The 27,985-nt window shown below is 34.9% G+C and overlaps 1 protein-coding gene across 2 annotated transcripts; it reads left to right on the top strand.

Annotated features, from left to right (window-relative positions):
- The first annotated feature begins 38 nt into the window (after positions 1-38).
- LOC104227180 (probable ubiquitin-like-specific protease 2B) lies at positions 39-27,483 on the top strand. Of its 2 annotated transcripts, none has more exons than XM_070172151.1 (16): positions 39-433; positions 4,248-4,510; positions 4,631-4,718; positions 4,815-4,864; positions 5,499-5,699; positions 5,790-5,865; positions 9,113-9,209; positions 9,796-9,870; positions 13,264-13,395; positions 13,659-13,859; positions 13,945-14,000; positions 14,077-14,173; positions 16,126-16,216; positions 21,947-22,069; positions 23,614-24,024; positions 26,589-27,483. In XM_070172151.1, the coding sequence occupies exons 1-16, from the start codon at positions 334-336 to the stop codon at positions 27,189-27,191; spliced, it is 2,664 nt and encodes an 887-aa protein (XP_070028252.1). In that variant the 5' UTR covers positions 39-333; the 3' UTR covers positions 27,192-27,483. The 2 variants fall into 2 exon arrangements, with proteins under 2 accessions (XP_070028252.1, XP_070028251.1); XM_070172150.1 differs by having other exon boundaries at positions 4,616-4,718.
- The last annotated feature ends 502 nt before the right edge of the window (positions 27,484-27,985 follow it).

Here is a 27,985-nt window from a genome sequence, read left to right as displayed (position 1 = left end):
AATCATATCAAGTTTATTTTAGAAACGGAAAAAATTGTCTACTTGAAAACCGAGTTTCTATTGGCGTTCATTGTCGGAGCAAATATAATATACTATCCTCTCTTACCAAAAGTCACACGCTTGATCGATGATACCCATTTAATACTATTAAAACCTTTCCAAAGCGTTAAACAATTCAATTTCCCCCAATTCTCTTGCTCTATCTCTCCCAAAAATCGTACGATCTAGAAAACCCTAATGTGATAAATGCTACTTTAACCCCCAATTCTGCAAACCCTAGAGCTCGTAGCTTTTGATCCTCGTTAAAATTCTCCTTTTTATATCGTTTTTGGAATGAAGAATCCTACGGACGTTTTTGAGTTCAAACTTGAGGAGCAGCCTTCGGAAATCGAAGCTAATAGGTTTTGCAGCAAGTATACATTCACCCAAAATGGTAATTTTCAGCTTTGTAAATTTTTGTTGTTGTAGAATTTAACCATGGTTTCTGAACTGTTTATATTTTTATTTTTTACTTTTTGGTTCATGGGTGTGTAGTAACTTCTAATTTTATGAATTGTTTTTTTTTGTATTTATTGTAATTATATTTAACTGTTTAACTTTTTAGTTCCAAGATGTGTGGGTAACTTTTTATATTGTAACTTGCTTCTGTATTTTTCCTTCAGAAAGTATCATGTCTTTTAAAACTCTTTTATGAACGTTTGGGTTCTGTATTTCCCCCTCAGCAAGTATCATGTGTTATTAAGCTCTGCTCTGAACATTTAGGTTGTGTATTTTATTGTGTAACAACAACTACTTCAATCACAAGCTAGTTGGGGGTCATTTATATGAATTCTCAATTTTCATTTCCCTTCATTTGGATATTGTTTCATTCCGACTCTCAATATTTGGAACCCGATAACATTGAAGGTTCTTTAAATTCTCTATTGACATGCAAATCTTAAAAAAGATTTGTTTTTTCAGCACTTTTGTTGAGTTGGATTCTGTTCCCGTTTGAGTATAAATCAAACTCATGAACTCTGGTAGATGGAACACACTAGTATATTTTTCTTAGATCAAGAGTTTGCTTGATAGAATGTTAGAGTTCGTGGTAAGTATTAGAGTAAAGTTAGCCCCTGAATGGTCAAATGTAAAATTTTAGCTGTATCTTCACATCTATTTAATATCATTTATTGTCAAGTTATCTATTTATTTTATTTTAGTTTATTTTATTCCTTCTTTATTTTTCCCAAGTGGCATCAAAGCCTTTACATCCACGTTTCAAAAATAGATAATTTTGTATCTATATAAATGTGGGGGCTGATCTATGAATAGGAGATGTTGTACTAGCACCTACAAGCCCCAAATTATCAACAGGTTCTGTGAGCACATTAAAAATTCGTCTCAGTGTCATTTCACTGACCAGAACTAGGAGCTCCTGTCTCAATCACTTCTACTATCTGTTCCTCTCGTTAGACCGTTTGTAGCACTCATAGCTGCAATGCTTACTCGATTATTTCCTAATTATTATTATACCCCACTAGTCATATTAATTGGTTGACTTGGTAAATTGGGAGACTGTCACCACATCAAAGTGTTGGGGTGGATTTGGGGTCAAATAACTAAGGGTATTTAATGACGCACTATTGGGAAATTGGTTATAGAGACCTGGGATAGAGGAGAATGCTTTTTGGAGGGATGATTGCGGAGAAGTATGGGGTCTTGGAAGGGGAGGAAGTTCTAAAAATTTCTCACTCCCCTACGGGTGTAAGCTATGGAGAAATATCTTAAGGTTTTTAATGAGAACATATCATTATGGGTGGATTATGGGAGTAAGGTAAGTTTTTGGGGACCTTGTTGGTGCAAGAACAACATTTTGTGAATCATATTTCCAAATATGTATAGAATCTGCTGCCAAAGCCCAAAAGGAGATGCCAATCTCAAAGATATGGAGTTTTCAACGGGAGAAGTGCATCGGATTTTGAGGTTTATGAGGAACTTACAAAATTTGGAGATTACCGAATTTTTTAGTTTGGTCGAATTGCTTCACGCCCCACTTGTGGGATTACACTGGGTTGTTGTTGTTGTTGGTCGAATTGCTTCACAAACTAGAAACTATACTGGATAGCCATGATGTATGGAGATGGGGGCTGGGGATAACAGAGTTTTTTCTGTTAAGTCCGACTATGAGAAGCATTCGAATAGGGAGAAGTCGACTTTTTCACATGTCTCAGTATGGGCCCCTTGGATACTGCGAAAGGTGTGCTCTTTCACTTGACTAGCTACGAGAGGTTTGATCTTGACAATGGAGAATTTGAGGAAGAGGAAAATTACTTGTATCAAACTTATCAAAAAAAAAAAATTACTTTTATCAATTGGTGCTTCATGTGTAAAAGTTCAGGAGAAGAGGGGAATGATCTCTTTTTACATTGTCAAATTGCATTTTGTTTGTGGTGGAAAATTCTGAGGTGGTTTGGACTTCAGATGATGATGTCAAGCACTATAAAATGAACAATGTTTACCTCCTTTAGCACTTATGTGGACAGCATGGAGAGAGAGAAGTAGGAGAGGGTTTTATGGAGTAGAGAAGGATTTGCACACTTGAGGAATACCTTCTTATCCTTTGGTTCGTCCGTCCCAATTTATGTAATACTCTTTCCTTTTTTAGTCTATCCCAAAGGGATGATGTTTTTTTTTATTTTGAGACAATTTAGCTTTTAACATCACATTTTACGCCTACTGAATGATTTGTTGTCACACAATTATCTGTGCCTTGTTTTAAAGTCTCAAAGTTTTTCTTCCCTGCTTAAATTTTGTGCCCAGTCAGACATCACATAAATTGGGCCGCAGGTTCCTATGTAAAAAAGATTGAGTGTCATTTGTAGAAAATCATATCTTTTTTGTAAGGTTTTATACTTTTTCAGTTTCATCCCTTTAACGGAGTTGCTGCCGCTTCTTTTTGTTTCTTCTTTCTCTGTTTCCCAGTTTGTACAAGCAAAAAAGAAATCCAAAAAACAAAGAAGAAGACTGTTAATAACAAATTAGTATTTAATACTTTCTCAGTTTCTCTTGGGTATGTATGTACTTTCTCAGTTTCTCTGTTTCTGCTAATCTCTTGTTTAATAGTAAAAAAACAGCTTATATTTGCATTGATAAAGCTAATAAAGCTTTTTTCCCCTGTTTAGTAGCTAATTAGTGTTTGGTACTTTCTCTAGTTCTTCTAATCTTTTGCTAATAGTAAAAACTCAGCTGATATTTGCAATTATAAATTGATTAATGTCTTCTCTTCCTAATAACAATTTCAATGGCATTTAGCATTTAAAATTTGCTAATAGGAGTATTTTTTTGTTGACTTTTTGATTGTTTAGTTATTTTATTTATTTGTGCAATGCCATTTTGATATTCTTTTAAAATTGCGCTTCACTTCAATGAAGCAGCATTTCGCTTCTTCTCGCTTAAAGCCCTAGGGCCTTTGTTTCTTTATCGCACTTCTCGCATTGAAAAATACTGCTTTTTAGGTACAAATCTTGTATATGGGCATTTTATTGCCCCCTTTTAATAAAATTTATTACTGTATCAAAATAATGAGTAGACATACTATTTCTTGCGTTGAGCTCGTTTATGCTTTTGGTGTTGTTGTGCACTTCTCATTTAACAAGAAAGGGTAGATGCAATTCTAATAAGGATTAACTGCATGATCGAATTTGGGAGAATGACTTGACTGGTTTGTTCCTCTTACCTAAGCTGTTAAAGAAGTGGAAAATAGGGTTTTCTCTGGGGTGAAGTGAATTACAATGTATGTTAGTATAGGAGCATATTTATCAATTAGATAGTAACATTTACTGCGCAATCTGGATTTTGTGTAGTTGTTGTTCGAGAGTTGTGTTACTCATTAGTCTTGATTGGTGCTTTGGTCAAATGAATTGATGGGCGCATTTGGTTGGTTCAATATTTTTGTCGACTATCCATTTATGCATTCTTCCACCTCTATTTGATTATGGGTTATTGGTCATTAGGCAATTTGCAGTGACTAGTTAGATTATTCTGTAAACCCTGGTTGTCTGTTTCCTAAATAGAAGGGCCCATTGTGAGATACTTGAGGTTCTATTGGTCTACATACCTAATTTGTGATAAATTAAGCCGGTTCCTACTGCCTGGTTCTGCTGAAAAAAAAGTAATAGAAGATCAGTCCTTTGTATTTGTGAATTCATCTTATATTAATTTTGGTTTGACATTTTTTATATAAATTTGTTTATCAATATTCATTTAAGGTGCACGAGGAACCAATATAAACTCAAAGGAGACTGGTGATGAACCTACTGTAGATATGGAAGCAGCTGACGGTGATTTTAATGGTAAAAGTGCTCCCTCAAGTCTGGATGCAGAAGATTGTAGTGATGAGAGAATGCTGAGATTGGGGGGCATTCCAACAATTACTTCGACAAAACCAAGGTTATATCCTGATAGGGAACCTAACAATTGTATAGATGGAAGTTTCTTGGAAGGCAGTTCATATACTGGAACAGCTTTTCAGGTGATTTTCTATGGATCTCCTTCCAAAATATAATGACATTCCATGTTTTTTCTTATTAGCTTTATCATTTTGATAGACTTTTCTCTAAAAAGGGCCATTTCAAAGATGGAATATGTGCAGGATGAATCAGTTGGCACGGATTCTGATGTTGATGAAAGCAGAAGTGATGAATCAGCATCATACTCATCTGCCACCCCAGACAATCATGGTGTGTTCTTATTGCCTGGGTCATTCTTTTACACCAATATCACAACAATTCAAATATTGTGTCATCTGCTTACGTAGCTTCTTGTGTTTGTTTCAGACATCTTAGATGGACCATTATCAAATCATCAGTTTGACCAGTGGGGAATGGTAATGATAGCTGCTCAATTAATGAAAACCTTCATAGTGTAATGTAAATAATATCTAGCAATGAACACTCGCTAATCCTGCTCAGTTAGTAAGTGAATGATTGAAGTATCTACAGTTGCTGGCACCAAAGTCTTATCATTTTGTCTATGCTCTATTTCTATCGTTTACATTTTGAAAACAAACTGCATTTGCATTGATTATCGTATTCTCAATGTGTAAATATAAATGCCAAAACCGATAATGATATGAAACCAGGTGAAGTTTTGCAAATAATCATGATGTACTTGTGGAAATATTGACTTTCAGGGACTGTTTGGTACAAGCTCTTCATAAGGATTGCTGTTTGTTCTCTTTTATCCCTTTAACTCTGAGAAAGAAAAATGATACAGTTTTTGAGCAATAGCACTAGTGGAAGGTCCAGGTATCCGCATGCTGGATATTATCTATCTTGAAAAATTCATGCGCTAGGACTTCTACTTTCAAGGATATCTGCTATTCTTTGGCCTGAAGTCTCTTAGAATTAATTATTGGTCTACAGTAGTGAACTCATTTGAAATTAAAATTATTGCATGACTTGTGCAGTTTAGTTTCTTCCATTTTATCCTTTATTTACCAATATTTTTCTATTTTGCAGTTTGAAAACAAGCCAATTGTTTTCTGTCCTGATTATCTCTATTATCGAGGAACATCCTACGCAGTCACAGACACTACAGTAACCTTTTCCAGTAATTGTGTTGAGGTCAAAGGCTCAACACTGAACGGGGATTCAGAGACATCTTGCATTCGCTTTGGAGTTGAAGACGTATTCCAAATTCAATCTCATTTGTCAGGGAGGGTGAGTTTCATAGTTATTCATTTTGGAGCGAGTGTTATCTGATACTTGCGGATGTCATGGGGCTGAAAGCTCTCATTGTTTTGTTTCCAGTTTGACGTGGCTGTGTTTAAGATTCATGTAAATAAAAGATCAACAACACAAGGTGAAAATGCTCACGAGAGTTCTGGTATGCTTACACTCATGCTCTTTTTCTTTGATGTATTCATTTTCTGTTTAAACTCTGGTTATATCTTAATTCTATGCTCTTCTTGTTTTGAAGCTTTTATGTTATTATGCGTAAGTGGGGATCAGTAATGAGGCTGTTTGGTCTGATTTCTGTATCCAGTCCATCCTTCTCCCTTTCGCTCTATGGTTTTTGAGTAATGAACATAAGCATAGAAAATAAATTGAAAATATGTTTATTGTTTGGAGTTTCTTGTATGTGGACCTCTTCACTTTTGGATGTCCTTTTTTTTGATGACCGAGAAATCCGTCTGGGGATCATCCTTTGCACCAACCACAGCCTTTGAAACTCGGTGGATAATGGGCCCGCCTCTCTACCCTTCTCCACTTAAATACCAGGCTTTGCTTTGCATGGTGTGGGGGCTTGAACCTGTGACCTAAGACACAAATCCACCACCCTTTGCCACTTCACTTTTGGATGTCCTAGGGCTATGGGAATTGGGAAGTTGCTTATAACCTGCTAGAGCTGTCAAATGGGCCAGCCCAACCCAACCTAGCCCAGCCCACGTGGGCCTTGGCATTTCTATGGGTACTTTTGGTATGTGCCAACAATCTTTCTTTCTTTCTTAAAACTCTATGCCCAATCAAATGCCACCATATAAAATAGTGGAGGGATTACTATTATATAAAATAAAAATCGCAATGAAATTACTTTTTTCTTTGTTGCAAAGAATCAAACCATTCTATATTGATGACATACTAATTATAGGTAACAGATTCCGTATTGGACAAAGATAATGTAGAAGAAATCACGTCTCTTACCACTTTCCAATAATGTAGAGTTGTAGACAATATCAAGCTATGTTGTCGCACAAGTTTACTCTTCTGTCCTTCACTCATTGTATATTCACGTGTATGTTGCATTTCGTATCTACATAATGCTTCAGTCTCGTCATTTTGTTTCTTAGAATGTGATTTGGTTTCTTGAACTTTATCCATTGTATGCTCACATCTGTATTGCCTTTCTTATATACGTAGTGTTTCAGTCTCGCCAATTTGTTTCTTCTAAAATATTTTGTTTTCTTGAGTTTTTTCGAAAAAAAATTGTTTTGGTTTCTTGAAAACTCTGTTGTATATTCGCAACTGTAATGCCTTTCTTATGTATGTAATGCTTCAGTCTTGTCATTTTGTTTCTTCTAAAGTGTTTTGGTTTCTTGAGCTTCCATCTTTTTGGCAATCTCATTGATAGAGAGGCAAAATATCTTCTTGTCCTCTCTAGATTCTCTTCACAATTTTAGCTTCTACCCCACCGGATAGTAGAGTTTGGTCTTAAGAACCTTCAAGCCTTTGTACTTGCAAGTCTCTTCTCTTAACTGCTTTGTTTTAGGAACCCACTGGATTTTATTCTTCTTTTATTTCAAAAGTGAGGCTCCTTCCAAAACTAAAGCTTTAACATAGTTTGTATCGAATGACAGGCTAACACTTGTGATTTGCTTCAAATTCAGAGCAAATAATGGTTATTTCTTCTAACTAGTGTGTAACGTGTAAAGAACTAAGCATAGCAATGAGTTTCATGCACACTAGACGATGCACTGCTCTTTGCAAAGGAAGTCTCGAGGACATTATCTGCAATTATGGGGGCACCATATGTTCTTTTTGATGAGATTTTGTGGCTTTGTAGTTATTGCAGAAGGCAAAATTTTGTTGGAGTATGCTATATTTGCAGTTCTGAGATGAATTTGGATTGAGTGAAATGCATTATTTGAAGTTAAAACTAGTCCTGGTTTCGGGCCCAGTAGTTTTCCTGGCATTGAAATAGTACAAGGCAGGAAGATAGGATCAAATGACATCCAAAAGGGCAGCACTCATTCTTGTATAGACTCTTATTTGCTTTAAAACTTCTGATGTTGCTTTTTGAGGATAGCGTGACGCCTTGGCCTTGTTTGATTCTTCATCAACATTAATAAATTATGTTTTTTCGTAAGAATCATGCTTTTATAATGTAAAATGATATTACTAGAAAGAATAATAAAAAAATATAGAAAAGTTATTGAAATGAATTTACTTTCCATCTCCAAGAATAATATTAACATCTCCATTGTGACCTCTAAGAAAATGCAGAATCGCATGAATCATGTGATCATGACACAATACATTGCAGAACTGCAGGATACTGATATTTTAAAGCAGGATATCTTTTTCTTAAAGTATTCAAGCAGAATATGGCAGTATAAGAATCTGGTATCATAACTTACGACAACTATGTTCGAGTCTTCCAAGCTTACTCTGTTAAACATTAGAGCATTTATTTTGCTGTCTACAGCTTTTACCCTCAAAGTTGTATATTCCTTGCAATGACCACCAATTGATGTGGAGCTGTTTCAGAAATCTAAAATCTGGTTAAGAGTTCAGAACGGATGTTGCGCTGAAATGTTAGCAATATTGTGATGTTGTTCTACCAGCTTCTCTAACCTAAGTTCAGCTGCAGGAGGACAGCAGATCTTGGCTGATGAGCCTTTAATATTGCAAAATCACTGAATTTTGGAGGGGCAAATATTCAGGTTTTTAGAGTTGCTTAGGTTGGTGTGTCGACGTGCAGTGATTTGGAAATTAGGAGGGATACCATAAGATTGAAAGCTCTGAAAATCCTGTGTGCATTCCCTAGGAATGTCCCAAAGATGAGGCTGAATAAAGAATTAAAGAAGCAACAAATGCTTACTTTGAATCCATATGAATGTAATCATGATCTTTCACTATTTCAAGTTCCAGGTAAGGAAATTTTTATAACTTGGCTTCTTTTCCACTTAGAAATGCAAATCAAATAGGAAAGATTAATAAAATGAACTTAAGGCCTAATTGCCATATTAAGAGCAAACATGTTGAGAGATCTAAGGTTGTAGGGAAACTTCAACTCTAGAAACTTAAAAAGAAAACTGAAAAACTTTAAACAACTTATATTCTCAGTGTTATACCTTTGACGCATGCTACAAGGTAGGCCCGTATATATTAATTTTTCTTCTTTCTTTCTCCACTTGTGTTTTATATTTGTCTTAATAGAAAGGATTGTGTTATATATATATATATATATATATATATATATATATATATATATATATATATTGATGCAACATGTCTAAGAGAGTATGAGGTGGTTTAGTGTTTGCTGCTTGTTTCCTTGAAATTCCTATGGTCTCCTATGATAAATTTGATCTTGCCTCTGGTAATGAATGCTGAAGTGCTTAATGTCAAAGGTATTGAGGAGGTGGAGTTTGCTGTTAATGATTTTGACTTGTCCGAGAAATGTGAAGCAATTCAATCTTTGGATGGCTACAAAGCAGTATGGAATTAGTGAGTCCTTTCAATCACTTTTTCTCACTTGTGCTATTGCTTTTGGTTGCAGAATTAATGTGTATATTAATTCCTCTTATGTTTTTGCTAGTTTTTGTTGAATGACGGGGAATGTTTTCCAATTGAGCTGGATTTTGAATTGTTACCAGTTCTAATTACTGGGGCTAATTCTCCTTGGAGTAAAATTTTCTCATTCTTCTTTAGTTAAGAGAAAAAAGTTACTGCTAGAGACATATGAATCTGGCTGCTATACTGTGTTCTAGAGTCTCTTGTAGACTGAAATGCCTGGTTTCTTACTCCACTTTCATCCTCAGCTAGTTGGTTCTACCTTTTGAATTTAGTGCAGTGTTGTTTTGATATTTTAATAAGTCCCAGTTCTATCTATTTGCTCACAATTGCTTATTATTGGACATCATGACACTGCCCTTTCCAAATGCATGAACTGTAACATTGCTTCAAGCTCCATCAAGACACTGAACTTGATTGATTCAGCGACTCTGTGTACCTAGGACTTAAGCTCTTCGTTTATTATTTATATGTTGTAGTTGTGTTATTCTGCTCTAATCTTGATCACCTGGTCATGTAGCAATGAGATTGAAGAATGCAGGGAGAATTCACATGGAGAAACATCAGATCAGCAATCTAAGAAATATTTTCCAAGGTTAGTGAGGCAGTTTGTTATACTCTCCGTCTCTGCAGGTGGAGATTTAGATTCTGTTACATGAAGGGCCTCTTTTCTTATTTGTGTTAATAGTTGTCTTGTATCCATACTTTCTTATGAGATTTTAGTGATATTACTTTGACGGATGCTTATAACTTGGTAAAACCACTACCCTTTCTCTGTGCATGTGCAGTATGCAGAGCCATGACTTTGGTACACAGTATTTGGTTTCCATTTTATGGATGTTCTTTATTCTCATTCCATCTTTGACTTGGTAAATTATTCTTGTGGTCAGGGTTTCTTTGTCTTGGATTCTTTTCTCCCTGAAACTCTAGGCAGATGAGCTATAATGGTTGAACTTCTGTCCAACAGCTAGCTTTTTCCATATTCCTTATGCAATAGGTGATCCATGTTTTGGCACCTCCATGTTGTCCTCTTTCTTCTTTGTTTCCCTTCCTATTATGGTATTTATTCATTGAGCTCTTACCTTTGACTGGGTAGCTTAGTCCTGTAGCAGTAGGCAATGAGAATTTGGATGTTGAAATATCTAAGCTGCCTAAAAGATATTCTCCCAGTTGATTGAAACAGTTTGTTCTCCTTTGTATGTGGAGATTTTGAGTGCTGCTTTGCTTTTTTATGCAGGCTTTCTGGTTTCTTATGTGTGTGGGTGTCTTTTCTAAGGCAGAGTTTAACACATCGGGGTTCATTGTTTCACATAATGATCATCAAAATGGGGTGAAAATTCTTCTAAGAAAAAATGGGGTGAAAATACCCATTCTGTTTTTGATTAAAAACAAGTTTATGCAGCAATTGTGAATATCTTCAAAATGTTATAAACCACTAACTACATAAAAGAATCACCCAAGAAGGTAAATACGTTGCTGAAAATCAGAGTAGCATGCAGGATCAACCAATCAAAAGAACCAATGTATACATAGTAAACCCCCAAGTAAATTTGGTTTTGGCACTGTTTTTGGAGTGGGAATAAACTAAACTTTGGCAAGTGGGCGCCTGGGCGGTAGGACTTAAACCCCCAAACCGGTCCAAGGTTCGAGGCTCAGATTCACTGCACTGTGGTGGGCCCAACCCAGACTGACTCAGCTCCTAGGGGGCTGAGGCTGTCCACCCCCCCAAAAGCCCTAACCTGACAGGCCTAGTATACGGTTTAGCTCGAGACCTGCCAAGCCCACTTATCCCTCAAGACAAAGGTATTCTTTAGGATGCTACTTTCAAGATATGACCCTTATCTTGTATTTCCAAGTTTAAATTTGGTTTTGGCACTGTTTTTGGAGTGGGAATAAACTAAACTTTGGCAAGTGGGCGCCTGGGCGGTAGGACTTAACCCCCCAAATCGGTCCAAGGTTCGAGGCTCAGATTCACTGCACTGAGGTGGGCCCAACCCAGCCTGACTCAGCTCCTAGGGGGCTGAGGCTGTCCACCCCCCAAAAGCCCTAACCTGACAGGCCTAGTATACGGTTTAGCTCGAGACCTGCCAAGCCCACTTATCCCTCAAGACAAAGGTATTCTTTAGGATGCTACTTTCAAGATATGACCCTTATCTTGTATTTCCAAGTTTAAAGGGTGCAACCAACTACATAGAAAAAGCTTTTTGTGAAAAAATACACACCTTCGGTACAGATAACTTAATTACTATTCAAATTTATGACTTCGATACAAATTAAATAGTCACTATTGAAAAATTAACATCATATGAATAATTAGTATTAGATTAACTTTCTTACAAGGAATATGTTTGATCCCTTGATCTTGTATTTCCAAGTTTAAGGCCAAAATCAATTCCACCAAAAAAGAGGCTCTTTTTTTTTTTTTTGACAAAGCTCACACCTTTAATAGAAATGACTTATTTACTATTGAAATCTATGAATTTTATACAAATTACATATTCACAATGAACACAATTAGCATCATATATAAATAATACTGTAAAGTAAGATAATAGTTGTCAAAGAAGAAGTTAGCCGAAACCAAGATCGACGTACGATAGCCGAAACCAAGATAGACGTACGATACAAAGGAGGAACTGCAAGAGGAGGGATAAAGAATGGATCAAGACTTTGAAGGGTTAGAGAAGAGAGAGAGAGAGAGAGAGAGAGAGAGCACAAGATCCCGAGCCGGATTTTAGAGAAACTTAAAGAAAAAGATAGTTTCGAACCTTAAAATTGTTGTTCCATTGTAAACTATATACTAGATTTGAATAAAGGAGATGGTGTAGAATGGACGTGGGTTCTACCTAGATGGAGTTGTATCATTATCAAGGGTAAGGCGTTGGTGAAGATGACATGTGCTGGTGCATGGCTTGGCATTGACAACAGAGAAAAGGCACGTGAGCCTCAAAGGCTTTGGTTCAATGGCAGAGCACAATGCATGATGTGGGGGTTAGATGCAGGTGACAAGTTCGGATCCTGCCGCAGACAAAGGCTTGGTATTTTAGTAAAGAAGGATAGAGAGGCAGGCCCATTATCCATTGTTTTTGAATCTTGCACTAGTTGGCCCTTGGCGATTTGTTGGTCATAAAACAAAAGAAGCACATTTTCTCACACACGATGTGGGTGATGGTTTAGGTTGTGGCTGGGTTATATGTTTATATAAGAGGTGCGATTCAAAAATCTTCGACTAGAGATTAATTGAAGATTTTGTTCTAGTATGTTCGTCAGAGTTCTATAATGGATTCTTCTTTTTTTATTTTTTCGGTGAGTAGAAGAGGGTTTCTTTATTTGATAGGGGATATGGAGAAGCGACTTAACTAGCTTTGATACCATGTGGAAAAAGAAGAGGAGGAGAAAGAAGAGGTGGAAAAGATGATTAAAAGATTTTGGTTATGTCTAGATTGATCATTTCCTCAAGCCGTTGTGGTTCAAATAATTTGTTAATATGCTCTAAATTAGGAAATAATACACAGTGATAGTAATTGATATCCCTAATTACCTTTAATGTGCATGATATTTATTAATCTAAATTCATATTTACAGAATATCTGTGATTGCTTTCATTGGAAGAAAACTGTGACATCGCACTGCATTTATGTGTAGGGATTAAGGAATAGAATTTTGGCTCTGCTCCTGACATGTTCTCCCAGTTTGCAAACTAACCATTTTTAAGCTATGGTTGTAAATCTGGTAAAATTCAGGATGTCATGCCATTTTAATCCTTTTCAGTGTACTTTTAGTGGGCCTCACTAGGAAGTAGTTCAAGGACAGACTTCTTGGTGCAATATTTATAAAATTAATGTTGAATTATAAAAGGGACTCTTTTTGGCTTGTAAAATTTGGTCTTTCTCATTTGAAGTGTTAGTGGTAATTAGATATATATATATATATAAAGCAAGATTTCTTTTCTTACTATCTGATGCTGAAGAAATTCAAAACTTTGCAGTTACGGTGAGCCGCTTGAAGAAGTTTATTATCCTAAAGGAGATCCTGATGCTGTTTGCATTAGTAAGAGGGACTTTGATCTTCTGGCACCAGAAACATTTGTCAATGATACAATTATTGATTTCTACATACAGTAAGTTCTCTTAATGTCATACCAACATATAATATTTGGCCTACAATGAAGAATCATTGAATATTCTGAAGCTAGTCACCTTGCTTAGTGGATGCTTCATACATTTTCTTTTCGTTTTTCTCACAGAATTGAACTTTTGTATGAATAATATGTGAGGACTGTTTGATTTCTATTTTTTTTCCTTTGACTTTAAACTTAATTTCTTGGTTTGCTTTGTGCCACCATTCTCATTTGGTATGAATTGAAACTAAAAATACTGACAGGTATTTAAAGAATGGAATTCCACCAGAGAAGAGGCAACGATACCATTTCTTTAACTGTTTCTTTTTTCGAAAGTTGGCTGACATGGATAAAGATCCAACCAGTGCATTTGATGGTCGTGCTGCTTTTTTGCGTGTCCGTAAGTGGACAAGGAAAGTGGACTTATTTGATAAGGACTTTGTTTTCATTCCTGTAAATTACAAGTAAGAAATGTGAACTAATGTTTTTTTTTCTGTAGAGGTGCTCTTTTGTAGTTAGTTGTAAGTAACTTATCTCGTGAACTGACAGTTATCACTGGAGTCTGATTGTCATATGCCATCCTGGTGAAGTGGCTAACTTTACAGGCAAGTCCATTCTGTTTTGCTTGACTTTTGCATTTGCCTTACTGTTTTTCCTTATAAATTGTTTCGTGTTTTTTAGATGATGATTCTGCAGTTAGCTCAGTCAAAGTACCATGTATATTGCACATGGATTCTTTTAGAGGAAGTCATGTGGGTCTCAAAGATCTTCTGCAAAGGTAGCAGTTTCCTACTAACCAGATATTAATATTTGAGAGAGTTCTTCAATGTTTGCCAGGGTACCATGCAAGAGTATCTAACAAGCAGGGGTAGTAGGCAGTGATGCTTGAATTATCACTGGTCGTTTCACTACCAAGCTATATAGCTTTTATGGATGTTTTTATAAACTGAACGTTTAGATGCTACAATTTTTTCTATCTTGTCTTTAGGAAAGTAATGAGTGCATATGGGGCCTGAGATTATGCAACCACAGGCAATTGCGTTCTACTAAACTAGGTGTTTATGGGGTACATATGTCATGCTCAGCCTAAGCGTACTCAATTAAATGGGCAATCATAACTATTGTATCATCTTAGGGATCATTTGGTTCAACGAATGTTATACGGGGATTATATACTGGGATTGTAATATGGAGATTAACAATCATGAGATTATTTTGTGCATATGTATGTATATACCATGTATAATCTTAAATATGTGTTTGGTTTTGAATGGTATACTATTTGTTTACTATTATACCCCTGAGATTCTTAGTAACATTTATTTGAATTAAAACAATGCTAATTTCCCATGTAAAGTCTTCTCAGTTCGTTGGAACAAGAAGGAATTGATTGGATCAGAGGCGGATCCCGGATTTAAATCCTATGGGTTCAATATTCAAAGTTTTTAGCATTGAACCTATTATATTTTTAAAGTTATGGGTTCATATCTAATGTTTTTGCAATTTTAATGAATTTTTACATACAAATTTTTACTCCGCATCAAAAGTTATGGGTTCAGTTGAGCCCGTTGGTTCAACGCTACATCCGCCCCTGGATTGGATCCAATATCGACTACCTTAGAAATGTGGATAAATAAATAAATCATTTTTACTTGTCCACTATACTAAAAATATGTTTTCACTTTTACTTGTCCATTATACTAAATCAAGAGAAAGTCAATCTTTTTTTTCCTGTTTTACCCTTATTATTAACTACTCATTCCCCAAGACTTTTGAAAATGCTTTCATTGTTATGGGTAAAATTGTAAAATATATACTTTATTTATGTTTTCTTAGAGGGAGTGCAAAGTCAAAAGTGGACAATTAAAAGTGAAAGGGGGAGTACAAAATAAGAAGAAAGATAATGTTGCCTTCTTTTCTTTCTTCTCACCTGGAAAAACAACCATTTAAAAGCATATATAAGTACAGAAGTTGAGAAGGTATCTGTGGTACTTCAACTCTTTCTCCCCATTTGCTTTGCGTCAATGCTATTCCGGTGCAGATTGGTGTCTTTGGTCACCTGAGGGGTAGTGGTTAGAGCTAATATCATCTTGAACCCAATTGTACCTTTCAGAATGTGATACTAGATAGAGTTGTGACTGGAATTAAAATACCTATATATTTTTTCTATAATAATAAGTAGCAGTCATTTGAGGAGATTGTCTTTAAAGTTTTTTTTTTTCTCATCAGGTGTGGAGTAGTTGGATTTGGAGTTTTTTATAGAGCAACTATTAAGATAGAATCAGTTGTTTGTTGATTCTACCGATATTTGATAGGAACCTCGACGTGCTCGAACTCTCTAGTCGTGCCTCAGTGTAATCACTTTTCTGAACAATTATATACCCTGCAGAATCATCTGCTTCTCACTTAAGTCTTCATGCTACCCAACCTGAACCGAAGAGGAGTAGGGGAAGATAGACTTAATGATAAAAAAGATGCTTGAAAGATGTTTTATGTAAACAATGCAATCTTTCTACTTCCTCAGAGGCTGAATGTTACAAGTTAATTCAAAGTTTAGCTGGCATAGAGGCACTTGAAAGTTGTATCGTACTGCTTCAATACTCTATGCTGCTGCAGAATCTAATGAGTGTTGCCATTTCCATCTTACTTTCCAGTTATTTTCCTTGTAGATAGCATCAAATTGATTGAATTTGACTTCAATGCTGCCTTATTTTCCTCTTTTAATAACAGCTACCTCTGGGAGGAATGGAAAGAGAGGACAAAGGAAACGCCTGAAGTTGTCTCCTCAAATTTTCGAAATTTGAAATTTCTCTCTCTTGAGGTACAACCTGAAGTTTCGTTGCCCATTCTTATAAATTATTTGCATTCCCATACAAAACTTGTCTCATATGAGGAATTTGAATGTTCAGTATGAGAAAATAAATTTCAAGTTTATGAGATGATGTAATTTTACCTTCTTTGATATTGCCTTTCTGTGTTAGAGACATGGTCTCTAGTTGATTATGATGCTAGTTGGTTAAGAATTGTGGTTGTCATCACCCTCATGGACTCCTTGATATAAACGTTTTGATATAAAATTCATTGAGGGGGAATGGTATAATGGTAAAGTGCATCGGATGTATGACAATTTATTGGACAAGAATCACTATGAAATTGAATTTTGGTAGCAAAGTTCTGTTTTCGGTAATATCATTAAAATCTGTTCAAGCGTTCATATCCTACCGCGTCAAAGGCTGTGGTTTGAAAGAATTTGTACTTCCAAAATTACATTGGAGCCAAATTTGTGATTTGTGTATCTATGGTCTTTAATGTAACTTGGGAGGAGAGTTTTACTTGTACAAATTTAATGGAAGAGAATCACTTTGATGCATTGAATTTTGGTTCCAATGTTTTTTCGTCTGTAGGATTACTACTATCTGTCCAAGTTCATGGCCAACCATGGCAAAGGCCGTGGTTTGAAAGAATTTGTACTTCGAAGAAGAAAATGACATCGGAGTTAAATTTGTAATTTTATATTTTTGTGTCTAAGACCTTTAAGATAACTTGGGATAAGAGTGTTACTTATTCTAAAGAAAAAAAGTCCCTTATGTTTTAAGTTATCAATGTCAAGCACCTCTTTTAAGGTGTTGTTGTTTGTCAAATTAGATTAAGTTGGGTTTGTGTCCACAAAGGTTCAACCAAGTTGATGATTTTGGTAATCTGTCTTTCTTTCTGTTCCACCTTTGGTACTTATGCATCCTCCATTGGTATTTTTTTAGGATCTCTTGTACCTGACCCCTTTTTGATGAAACAAGAATATATTCCTATCATCATTACTAGTATAGCACCCACGCGATGCGCGGGGAATATAAATTATGTTGTGTGAGCTAATTTGTTTGACCACATTATATCATATTGCTTGAATTAAATTTCAATTCCCTTTTTTTATCCGGTGAAACATGCCCAAGAAGAAAATCTTATGAAATTAGAAAAAGGATTCATATGGCCATCGAATAACTTTTCAGTTCCTCACTTTTCTTTGTTACATAACCTACTATATTTAGTATTATTTCATTTGCTATTATGACGTTTTAGCTTGTTTCTTGACTTAATATTTTTGTTAATTCTTTTCTTAAATATAATATAGATATAGATATATATTTTCTTACTCCTAAAACTTTTCTTAAAACTTTTTTTCCATTGTACGCCTTCATCTGAATTTGTCCAAAATATAAATTAATTTTTTTAATAGTTATAAATCTACCGATTTTTTTTACTAATTGGTAGTCTATGCCTAGAGATTAAGTTTTTCTTCTCATTTGACTTTTTATTAAAATTTTGATTTTAAGATTTATTTGTTAAAGTCAACTATCTTTTAAATTATGCTTTATTGCTTGGTATTCCTCTATTGCCTAATATTTTTGGTTTTTGACTTTATCTATTAAGATTTGAGTTACGTGATATTTTACATATGTATGATTTTTATCATTATAACTCAAAAACGCTTTCTGATTTGAAATTCTAATAAATCTTTTTTGTAATATTTTATACCATTTCTTTTCCTTTTGTTCCTCGATTATCATTATTGCTTTATTCGTTGCTCAGTATGATTGCACTATCATGTGAATTTTTTATTAATATGCCTTTAGATTTAATGTCCTTGCTTATTACCTCCTTTAATATAATATAGATAACATATATTTCTTACTCCTAAGAAAGTTGGTTATTAATTTATTACTCTTTTATTTGAAATTCATTTATTGTTCTATATCTTTTTATTTTTGACCTTATCTATTATGGTTTTAGTTATTTTATTTGCATGAATTTTCTCATCATAATTCAAAAGATACTCTCTCTCAAATTTAAATAAGTTTCATCTCTACAATTTTATAATGAATTTTTATTTTTTTCCTGCGAGTAAGTTTATTTATTAGTCACTTGAAATTCTTTGATTGTTCAATATTATTTGATTTTGGTTTTATGAAAAACTACTTTCTCATCTCAAATTTAAATAAGTCTCATCATTTTATATTTTTTTACTTTTTCTTGATACGCCACTTGGTTCATATCAAGCTTGACTACCATCCTTTTAATATATTATCTTCATATCAAGCTTGACTACCACTTGGATTCACTTTCAAGCTTGTTTAATTCCAAAACAGGGTGATTTTTTTTTTCAAGTGAAAATAGTATTTGAAATTTAGAGTTTGTTTGGACATGAATATAATTTTGGGTTGTTTTTAAAGTTTTGTGAGTGATTTGAGTGAAAATTTTGAAAAACAACTTTTTGGAGTTTTTCAAATTTTCGAAAATTTCCAAAATGCATCTTCAAGTGAAAATTGAAAATTTTATGAACAAATGCTGATTTCGAAAAAAAAGTAAAAAAATTTTGAAAAAAGGGGAAAAATTTCTTATGTCCAAACGGACTCTGAATTTATCAATGATATATTGAGTATTATTTATGTACTTTTTCATTTCTTAAATTTTCTACTTTCGGTATAATCTATGACTCAAAAAAAATTCATAGTTAAAACTAATTTTAATTTTTTACTTCATCCAAACTATCTTCTCTTTTATTATTTTGTATAAAATGTATAAGTATTTTTAATATTTTTTTAAGCAATTAGATTTTTCTTCTATTTTATTTTCAATATAAAGTTCTAATTTAGTTTACTATGTTGCTTGTAATTGTTTCATTATTATATATCTTTTATTTTGTGTGAATTGATAATGACTTGCGAGACCAATATAAATAGGGGAAGAGAGAAGAATGTATTTTTTTAAAATTAATTCAAATATGTTTTGTCTCTCGATGCAATTTTATAAGTTTTATCTCGATTCAAATATTTTTGTATATCAATTCAAATATATACAAAATCTTGAAATGATATAATCTAATAAGAATATTAAAGATTTTATATTTTAGCTTTCAATTTCTCTTAGCATTACAAATTATCTCTATAAATCTAACTATAGATATAAATTAGATTTTGTCATAAAATCTAGTTAAATTTTGCTTTTAAAGTGTGAAGTAGCATTTTCTCTATGACACTTGGCTTGACTTCATGCTTCACTATTGTTCTTTTTATATAATAGAAGAAGTTATATTTTGTTTTGGGAACTTTCCAATTTAAAATTGAATAGGTTTCAGAATAAATAATTTTCAATATATAAAATTACTGTTTCCGTAAAAGAAATAGTTAATTCAAAAAGAGTAACTAATTATTCACATTACATAATGCATAATTAATTTTTTAAAATTTAAATTAAAAAAGAAACTAATTATTACCGAAACTAACTAACTTTGTCTTAAATTGTTAAGTGGCTTATTGTGAGGCTTCCACTTAGCTTAATGTGGATGCTTTTTCCTCTCGTTTTAATAATATATAGATTGCAAAGGAGAAATGTAATTGAAGAGTCTGAACAAAACAACATATACCCTTTTTTTGTTACTAGGAAAATACCCTTTGTCCCATATGATCTAAGATATCTTGCTTGCTTCTTCAGGTAATTGAGAAGTTACCGTTTTTCTTCAAAACTTTTTCTGTATCATATTACGTATCAAAAAGATCATATACACTTCTAAATGAAGAGCAGAAGTTCAAGTTATTATAGGAGTTGATTTTATCCCTATTTTGGACCTACTTGGATATAGAGAATTATTCTTGCGTGGAAGTTCAAATTATTATAAAAGTTGATTTCATTACCAACTTCAGACATAATTGCATTTAGAGAATTGTTCTTGTATTACTGCTCTGCGTAATTAAAGTTGTCATCATTGTTAGTGCTTTGAACACAATGATTTAATGGATGATACAACAACAACAACAAACCCAGGGTAATCCCACAAGTGGGGTTTTGGGAGGGTAGTGGGTATGCAACCTTACCCCTACCTTGAGATGATAGAGAGGCTATTTCTGATAGACCCTCGGTTCAAGTAAAGATGAAAAAAGAAGCAGTAGCAATAAGTAACACCAGCAAGATAATAAGAAAGCTGAGCCCCCAGGGCCTACCTCAAGTGGCAAAGGGCGGTGGATTTGTGTCTTAGGTCACAGGTTCAAGCCCCCACACCATGCAAAGCAAAGCCTGGTATTTAAGTGGAGAAGGGTAGAGGGGCGGACCCATTATCCACCGAGTTTCGAAGGTTGCGGTTGGTCCAAAGGATCGGCCCCAGACGGATTTCTCGGTCATAAAAAAAAACAAAAAAACTGAAGCAAAAGAAATAACAAGTAGTAATAGAAATCTAAGAGTAAGCAAATACAAGACCAACACTTGTACTACTAGTATGGGCAAGGAAAACGCTCGACTATCTACGAACTTTCTACCCTAATCTCGATCTCCACACCCTCCTATCAAGGTAATGTTCTCTGTAAGTTGAAGCAACCCCATGTCTTGCTTAATCACCTCTCCTCAATACTTTTTTTGGCCTACCTCTACCTCTCCTCTGATCCACCAAGGCCAACCACTTACATCTCCTTACTGGGCCTTTTGTATTTCTCCTCTTCAAATGCCCGAATCATCTCGCTTCCCGCATCTTGTCCTCCACGGGGGCCACACCTACCTTGTTCCGAATATCTTCACTTCCTAATCTTATCTATCCTGGTATGCCCGCACATCCATCTCAACATCCTCATTTTTGCTACCTTCATCATCTGAACATGGAAGTTCTTAACTAGTCAAGACTACTCCATGCAACATAGTCGGTCTAACCACTACTTTGTAGAACTTACCTTTAAGTCTTGATGGTACATTCTTATCACACAAAATACCGGATGCAACTTTCCATTTCGTCTACCCCGCTCCAATACGATGTGTGGCATCTTTGTCAATCTCCCCATTTCTTTGGATTACTGACCCAAGGTACTTGCAACTTCCTTTCTTGCAAGAGATGGCTTGTGTATTAAGCCCCACATCCACGTCCTCTTCATGAGCCACACGACTAAACTTGCACTCCAAGTATTGTGTCTTGGTCCTGCTCAACGTGAAACCTTTACTCCAGGGTTTAAAGGCTTGTTAAGAAAATAAATCACCCGTAGGTCCCTTTTCCAAATTAAAACTAATATCTCACATCGGTAGTACCAAATGTGACGACTTCCCCTATCTTTGCAGAATGCGCTTAGTGTGACAGCTTCTTAAGTCAGTAACTTTTTCCTCACTCAATGCATTCTGCGAATGATAAACACAAGACACCTACTAAAAAATCTAAATCATTATTAATTTTGGACATAGGACTACATTTTATAAAACCGGTGGTAAGCAATATTTTTTGATTGTCTTGTTGTAGACTAAGGAGCCAATGCTTTCTCTTTGGCATAGGATGTGAGTCATGCTACCTCTATTTGGGCATCAAGAATTTGGGCATGTTTAGTGTGAATTGTGAAGAGAAATCTGAGGTTGATGGGCAGGTTCTTGGACCCAAGTTACTGGTTCACCTGTCACTTAGCTGATAAAAATTTAAGCTCTCTAATGTTTCTTTCACAAAGAAATTATTTATTTCTTGACTCTTATGCTTTGTTAGTGCATCTTTGGAGAGAATACCACCTTACTTGCATTTTCTCTTCACCGATTGTAGCTACCACAACAGCAAAATCTATCAGACTGTGGTCTCTTTTTACTACACTATGTGGAGCACTTTTTGGCGGAAGATCCTGCTTGTATCAGTCCATACAGGATAAAGAACTACCACAATGAATTTGTAAGTGTAGTGCTTGATTTGCACTTCAGTGTTATTCTTCAAAGTTCTTCAATTTTTGTTGTCTTCCACAATTTTAAATCACTTATTGCATATGAATGGACATTAATTTTTTGATTTCCTCTATTCTGATTTGATGCCTATCCTAAGATGTATTAATTGTTGAATCTTTTAACCAGTCTGGGAAATGTAGAGTCAGAAATAGAAACCTTCTTCAGTGAGATAGTTTTGAGACCACTTGGAAGAATTCTATGTCTGATATGTATTAATGTGAGACAAAAATGTTGAGCTGCCTTTACATCTCTGTTATCTTATTTGTATTTGATACATGTTAATAGCCGTTAATAACTGTGTTTTTTTTGCGTGTATGTGCGCCTGATATACAATTTGGCATTAACTGGTTGCAGTTAATATTTGTTTTGTGGTGCCCAAAAACTTGGTTTCCCTGCGTTAGTGAATAAATAATGTACTATCCCCTCTTATGTCTTATGGGAATCTGCTCATTACCTTTGTCAGGCAATAGGTGCATAACCACCCTATGTTTTTGAACAGCCACTAACCCGTTCTCCAATTTGTGACAAAAACAAGCTCAGAAATGCAATCAGTCCTGTCTCTTTAAATGTGGTTTTGATGGGTGGGAGATTACCTGTGTGTCAAAACCCACTAGGAGTAGGAGAGTAACTCCACTCCAATTTCTTTCTCAAGGTGGGGTGATTTACTTAACTAAAAGTAAGGAAGTAATTAGTACTATATTGCATCAAGCGTGCTGCTGCTTCAGATTGCTTCTTCCTTATTTTGCTTTCACGAGCAAGTGACCCTGAGAAGATATTGTGCATTCTTACAATAGTACTCTGGTTATTTAGAGTTTCCTCTTTATTGTTAAATGAAAACTTTGGTGCACTTCTTAATTTCTCTCTTAACTAGAGTATACTGAGCATTAAATTTTTTTACTGGACTTATCTATGCTACTGGTTGCACCATCTGAGACCACCCATTATCCCAAGTTATAGAGAAGAAAGAGCAACCGGAAAGAGATGAAGGAGGCAACTACTTATGAATGGATTATGGGTACTCTTTATATCTTTCAGACATCTGTGCCATGAGAATCGAACTATCTCCAGGGAAAGAAAGGAGAATCTAGAAAAAGAACTGTCCCTGCTGTGAATATGAAGAAAATAGATCTTTTCCAAATTGAGGAACTTGGTCTTGTCTAAACAGAGCTCTCTGCTACTTCCACATAGCTGACATAGTATAGTGGTTACCTTGCTTAGTCTAGCATTCGTCCTGGTTAGCAAAGTCCATATCCTTAGATCTCGGATTGGTATACTAATTTTCCTTTCTTCTTCCCTTCTCTGGCATCATTCTTCTCAGTTCTCTTTTAGTGACTTCGATTATTTTATTATGCTGTTTATGTGTTTGTTTCTTGCATTTGTTACTCTTTTCTGGATTCTTGCTTGTATGATTTGGAAATTTATTTTTGGAATTTTGTTTCTTTGAGTTGATGAGTTTTCATGCCTAATAATTACTCTACTTTCTTTTGAATTCAGCTAAGTGTAAACTGGTTTCAACCTCATGAGCCTTCTATAAAGCGCAGTGCAATTCAAAGACTAATCAGTAACCTCCTCAAGAACCTTTCTCTAGAAAATTCTCCCTCTTGTGCGAGTGACAGTTGCTTTCCTGAAGGTGGTCTCAAGACGAGCAATTATGATGAAAATGCTGTAGAATTAGTATCTGAGCAATTTCGTTCATCAAAGAGTTCAGACAATTTACCATGTTCTCAAGCTAATGAGATAAACCCATTTCCTACTTCCTCCCTCGGGGGTGTTTGTGCTAGTGATTCAGGCCTTGTTTTGAACGAATCTTTTGAGCCTGAATCTGATGAAGAGTCATTGCTTGACATGCGCTTTGGTCACTCAGCATCTTTTAACGAGTTCAGGAGTTCATTGCCACCAATACAGGTATGTAGTCATATATCGGCAACTACTTTAATAGTTCTCAAATTGGTAGACATAAACATAAAAATAAGTACCTATGGTTATAATGTAATCTTCAGATCATGAAGATCATCATTGTCCTATTTCCTTTCACTTTTCCCTTTCCTTTTGGTTTCAAATGAGAAAGAGGGTGGTGCTATCTTCTACGAGCAGTATACTGATTATTGATGCATAACATAGAAAAAGCTAGCTACTTCATTGAATATGTTCTTAGAATATCCTTGGGTACTAAAAGGTATTTATGGTTTAGTGAACGATAAATTTCTTTTCCTTTTTAAGCTTATTTTTATGTTTTAATTTACAATTTTTATCAGTGTTATGTGTAATCCTTATTTTTTTAATCTTTTACGAGCCAAATATTATTTGAAGAAACTGAATGATATGGTTTGATTTATAATCTAATAAAAGTATATTAACATATTTTCTCTATATAAAAGAGTAAATTGTAATATAAGGGATAACTTTGCGACTTGTGAATTTAATGATAGCTTTGTTACATAGAAGTTAAAAGAGGGGAGGTTTAAATGCATGCCTCCAGTGAAAAGAATTCAAGTATAATTTTTGACACAAAATAGAAGAAAACAAAAATTTAGCACATAAAGGACTAAATTATTTAAGTTATAAAATAATTTTATTACACTAAATATCAATGAAGGGAGGTTTGTGTAATATCTGAAACCATAGGGGGTATGTGTTATATGCTGAAATCTCAGGGGAGGTTTGTAAAGTTATCTCTAAAAAGTAAGAATAAATATAATAATCATATTGAAGAAGGCATTGAAAATTCAATTAATTGAAACATATGAAGTAAAAGCGATGTCAAACAAGCTCAAAAATCATTTTTAAATTTTTTAATTCAGATGAAGATTCTAATTCAATTGGTGACTTATTCTTCTACTAAAGTTCTAATTTCCTGTCCTGATATTCTTATATATTCATCTAAACTTTCCTTAACGATTAGTGTCGCTTGTCATATGCATTATTGTCTAATGTTGTCTTCTCTAAGAACAAGTTATGGGCATTGAGGTGTACGTGGTGCCTGCACTATATTGCCGGTTTAGCAAGACGAACGACCTAACCTATGTTATACCAAGAGTTAGGGGCTGGTGCGTGTATAAATGGCCTTAGCAACACCTGCTTTTATGCGCGGCTGAATAATTACTTGATTTTTTTTCAAATTTGATGTGTGGCATTTAAAACTATTAGTTTAAACACTTGCAGCAAAATTCAGTAAAATGATAATATCACCAAAAAGAAATAATGTGCAACTCCTTGTAAAGAAAATTGGATCCATCATAGTGGGATGAGGTACAGTAAAATTGAGTGAGTCCATTTTCAGCAATTCCAATAGCGCCAGTGATTTAGCCATCTTTTGGTACTTTTGAATGAACTTATCTTTGTACAATTTATGCTTTAAATAACTTGATAACTGTCAACATTTTTTTTTTGAAATGGTAAAAGTTGATAACACAAATTGTTTGTCTCAAAAACAGCGTAAAGGTTAAAATTGGAGTTGATATTATCAAAAAATTCCAGGATTTTTTCTGTGATTCCGAGTTCCAACTGACATTTTTTCAGAAACTTATCTCAAAACTAACAGTTATATTGTCACTATCATGCCTTCCATGTCACAATAGCAAATTGAAATGTTAAATGTCAGTTCTTTTGATTCTCCCTTGCAAGCCCCCAAGCCAATTTTCCTAATGGCCCATATTTACCCTCACCAACACCAGCTCTTCAAAGTTGCAGCTCTTCCCCTCAAGCCCCTCTCTTTCATTAAATGATACGCCTGTAGCTAGAGGACACATTAACATAATGATTGAATGCTTTAAAAAATGCTTCCTAGATGCACTTGAATCCATTGATTGAGTTTTTGTCTGTGTGGGTGAGAGAGAAATTGTGTGTGTGTGTGTGTGTGTGTGAGAGAGAGAGAGAGAGAGAGAGAGAGGGAGGGAGGGAGAAGGGGGAGGGAGGGAGAGGGAGAGGGAGAAACAGCTGTGCAAGCGAGGAACAGAGAGGTGATGGCAGGTGAACGGAAGCTCTGTTAATCATACAGGCATCAGAATTATTTTTTAAGCCTTGCAACCTGACATCGTTTCTTATGTATGTAAGAATCTTAGTGTTAGTTTTGGAATTACTTTTGAACACGTGCTTGGATGAGAGATATATATAATGCAAGTCTTTATATAAAACTTTTGCAAAGATTCCCTTTTCTGAGAATTCCTTAAAAATGGACGGTGTTCTGTTATCATGGTCATTTATGATACTGATTCACCTTTTGGACATCAAAGGAGTAATCTACAATGCATCTTGTTGACCGCTCCTGCTTGCTTTATTTTTGCTTGGATATTAGCTAGTTGTCCAATCTAAGTTGGATCTCTGATGGACTGATTTTGGTTGTATCATTCCACTTTTCTAAAGGGTCTGATTCTATTTTATATGCATTATATCCATAAATCACATTGAATTAGTATTATTGTGTTGAAACTCTGCTAGAAGTCACAAAGTTGTTGATCTTTTTGAAACAGGAAGAGGTAGAAGCTAGAGAGCACCTTGTGTATGCATCAACTGAGACTGGTCTCCAACATCTGGGTGGTAGTGGATCTGAACCCTGTGCTTTATCCTATTCATCCGGGTCTCTGACTGCTGAAGCTTCCTGGATACCTGGAGTGTCAGTTGTCGAAGCTGTGGACGAGGAAGACTCATCACCAACTACTTCAGTCCACGATTCTGAAAATCCATTGGAAGTTGAGGTTGTAGAACCATGCAGAGTAGATCAAAACATGAATTCAGATGACAAAATTAATCATCCAAAATCTGCATCTGTCAATAATATTGACTGTTTGGTTGATGGCGAAGCCGCTTCTGGCGAGCTGCTGGACATCACTTTGGCACAATGCTCTGCCGAGACACATGATAACAGTGATACTGGTCCTGTCACCTCTTGCCAGGAAAACCTATATGATATCCATGGGAATGGAAACCTTGCCTGTAAACGTTTGCTGCTCATTGGTAGTGGTCCTGGCTCAGAAGCAGATGCTCAACACAATGTGAAAAGGATACGTCTTACACCCTTGGATGAAGGGGAATTAGCATGTAGAAGTAACTTGTTAGATGATCTGCATTTGTAGATTAACCAATGGGAATTTTATCAAGCATTCTTTGCTCTCAAGGCACTAGGAATACAAGATTCTCTGTTAGATGCACACCCCTTCCTGTGAATATATTTTAGTGGGTAATATCTGTACACCCGAGATCTGATTTTATGTAAATGCTCTTAACCCGGGTTTTGGTATCATCCAGTTAGGCACTAATAGGTGCTTGATACACAGTATTTGGACTGATCGCCAATGCTGTCTTATTTTAGTTTCTTATCTATGCTAACAGATATTCAGGTGAATGGTGTCTTATTTTTGTTCCTCATCTATTTGATGCTAACATGCTTATGCAGAAGCACACCCTTTACGCTGCTATATTTGCAGAAACTCTACTGCGGTTGAGTTTGTGACAAGGGCTTTCAAAAGTTGTACACGGTTATAGCTGGAGTGGGACGACTTTTTCAATTAAATTGGGAAATGATTTGAATTGAGAGCTAGACTAGATAAACCTCAAGTTAGGAGTTAGCTTAGGATTTTGAGTTTTTACCTTAAAATAATCGAATCCTAGTAGGCGTTTGGACATGAATTCCAAAAAAAAAAATTAAATTTAGAATTTCACTAAAATTTGAATTGAAGATGAAGTTGTGTTTGGTTATAATTTTTGCAACATATTTGGATGTCTTTTTTTTTCAAAACTATGAAACATGATTTATACCCCACAATTTGTAAAAAATATCAAAACCACCACAATTCGATTATCTTACTTGAAATAAACAATCAAAATGCTATTGTTTAATTGTTATCATATTCTGCTTTACTGCAATACA

The sequence above is a fragment of the Nicotiana sylvestris genome, chromosome 4, assembly GCF_000393655.2.
Source record: "Nicotiana sylvestris chromosome 4, ASM39365v2, whole genome shotgun sequence".
NCBI lineage: Eukaryota > Viridiplantae > Streptophyta > Magnoliopsida > Solanales > Solanaceae > Nicotiana > Nicotiana sylvestris.
Note: the sequence above shows the minus strand (reverse complement) of the source record. Positions and strands in the feature narration are given on the sequence as shown.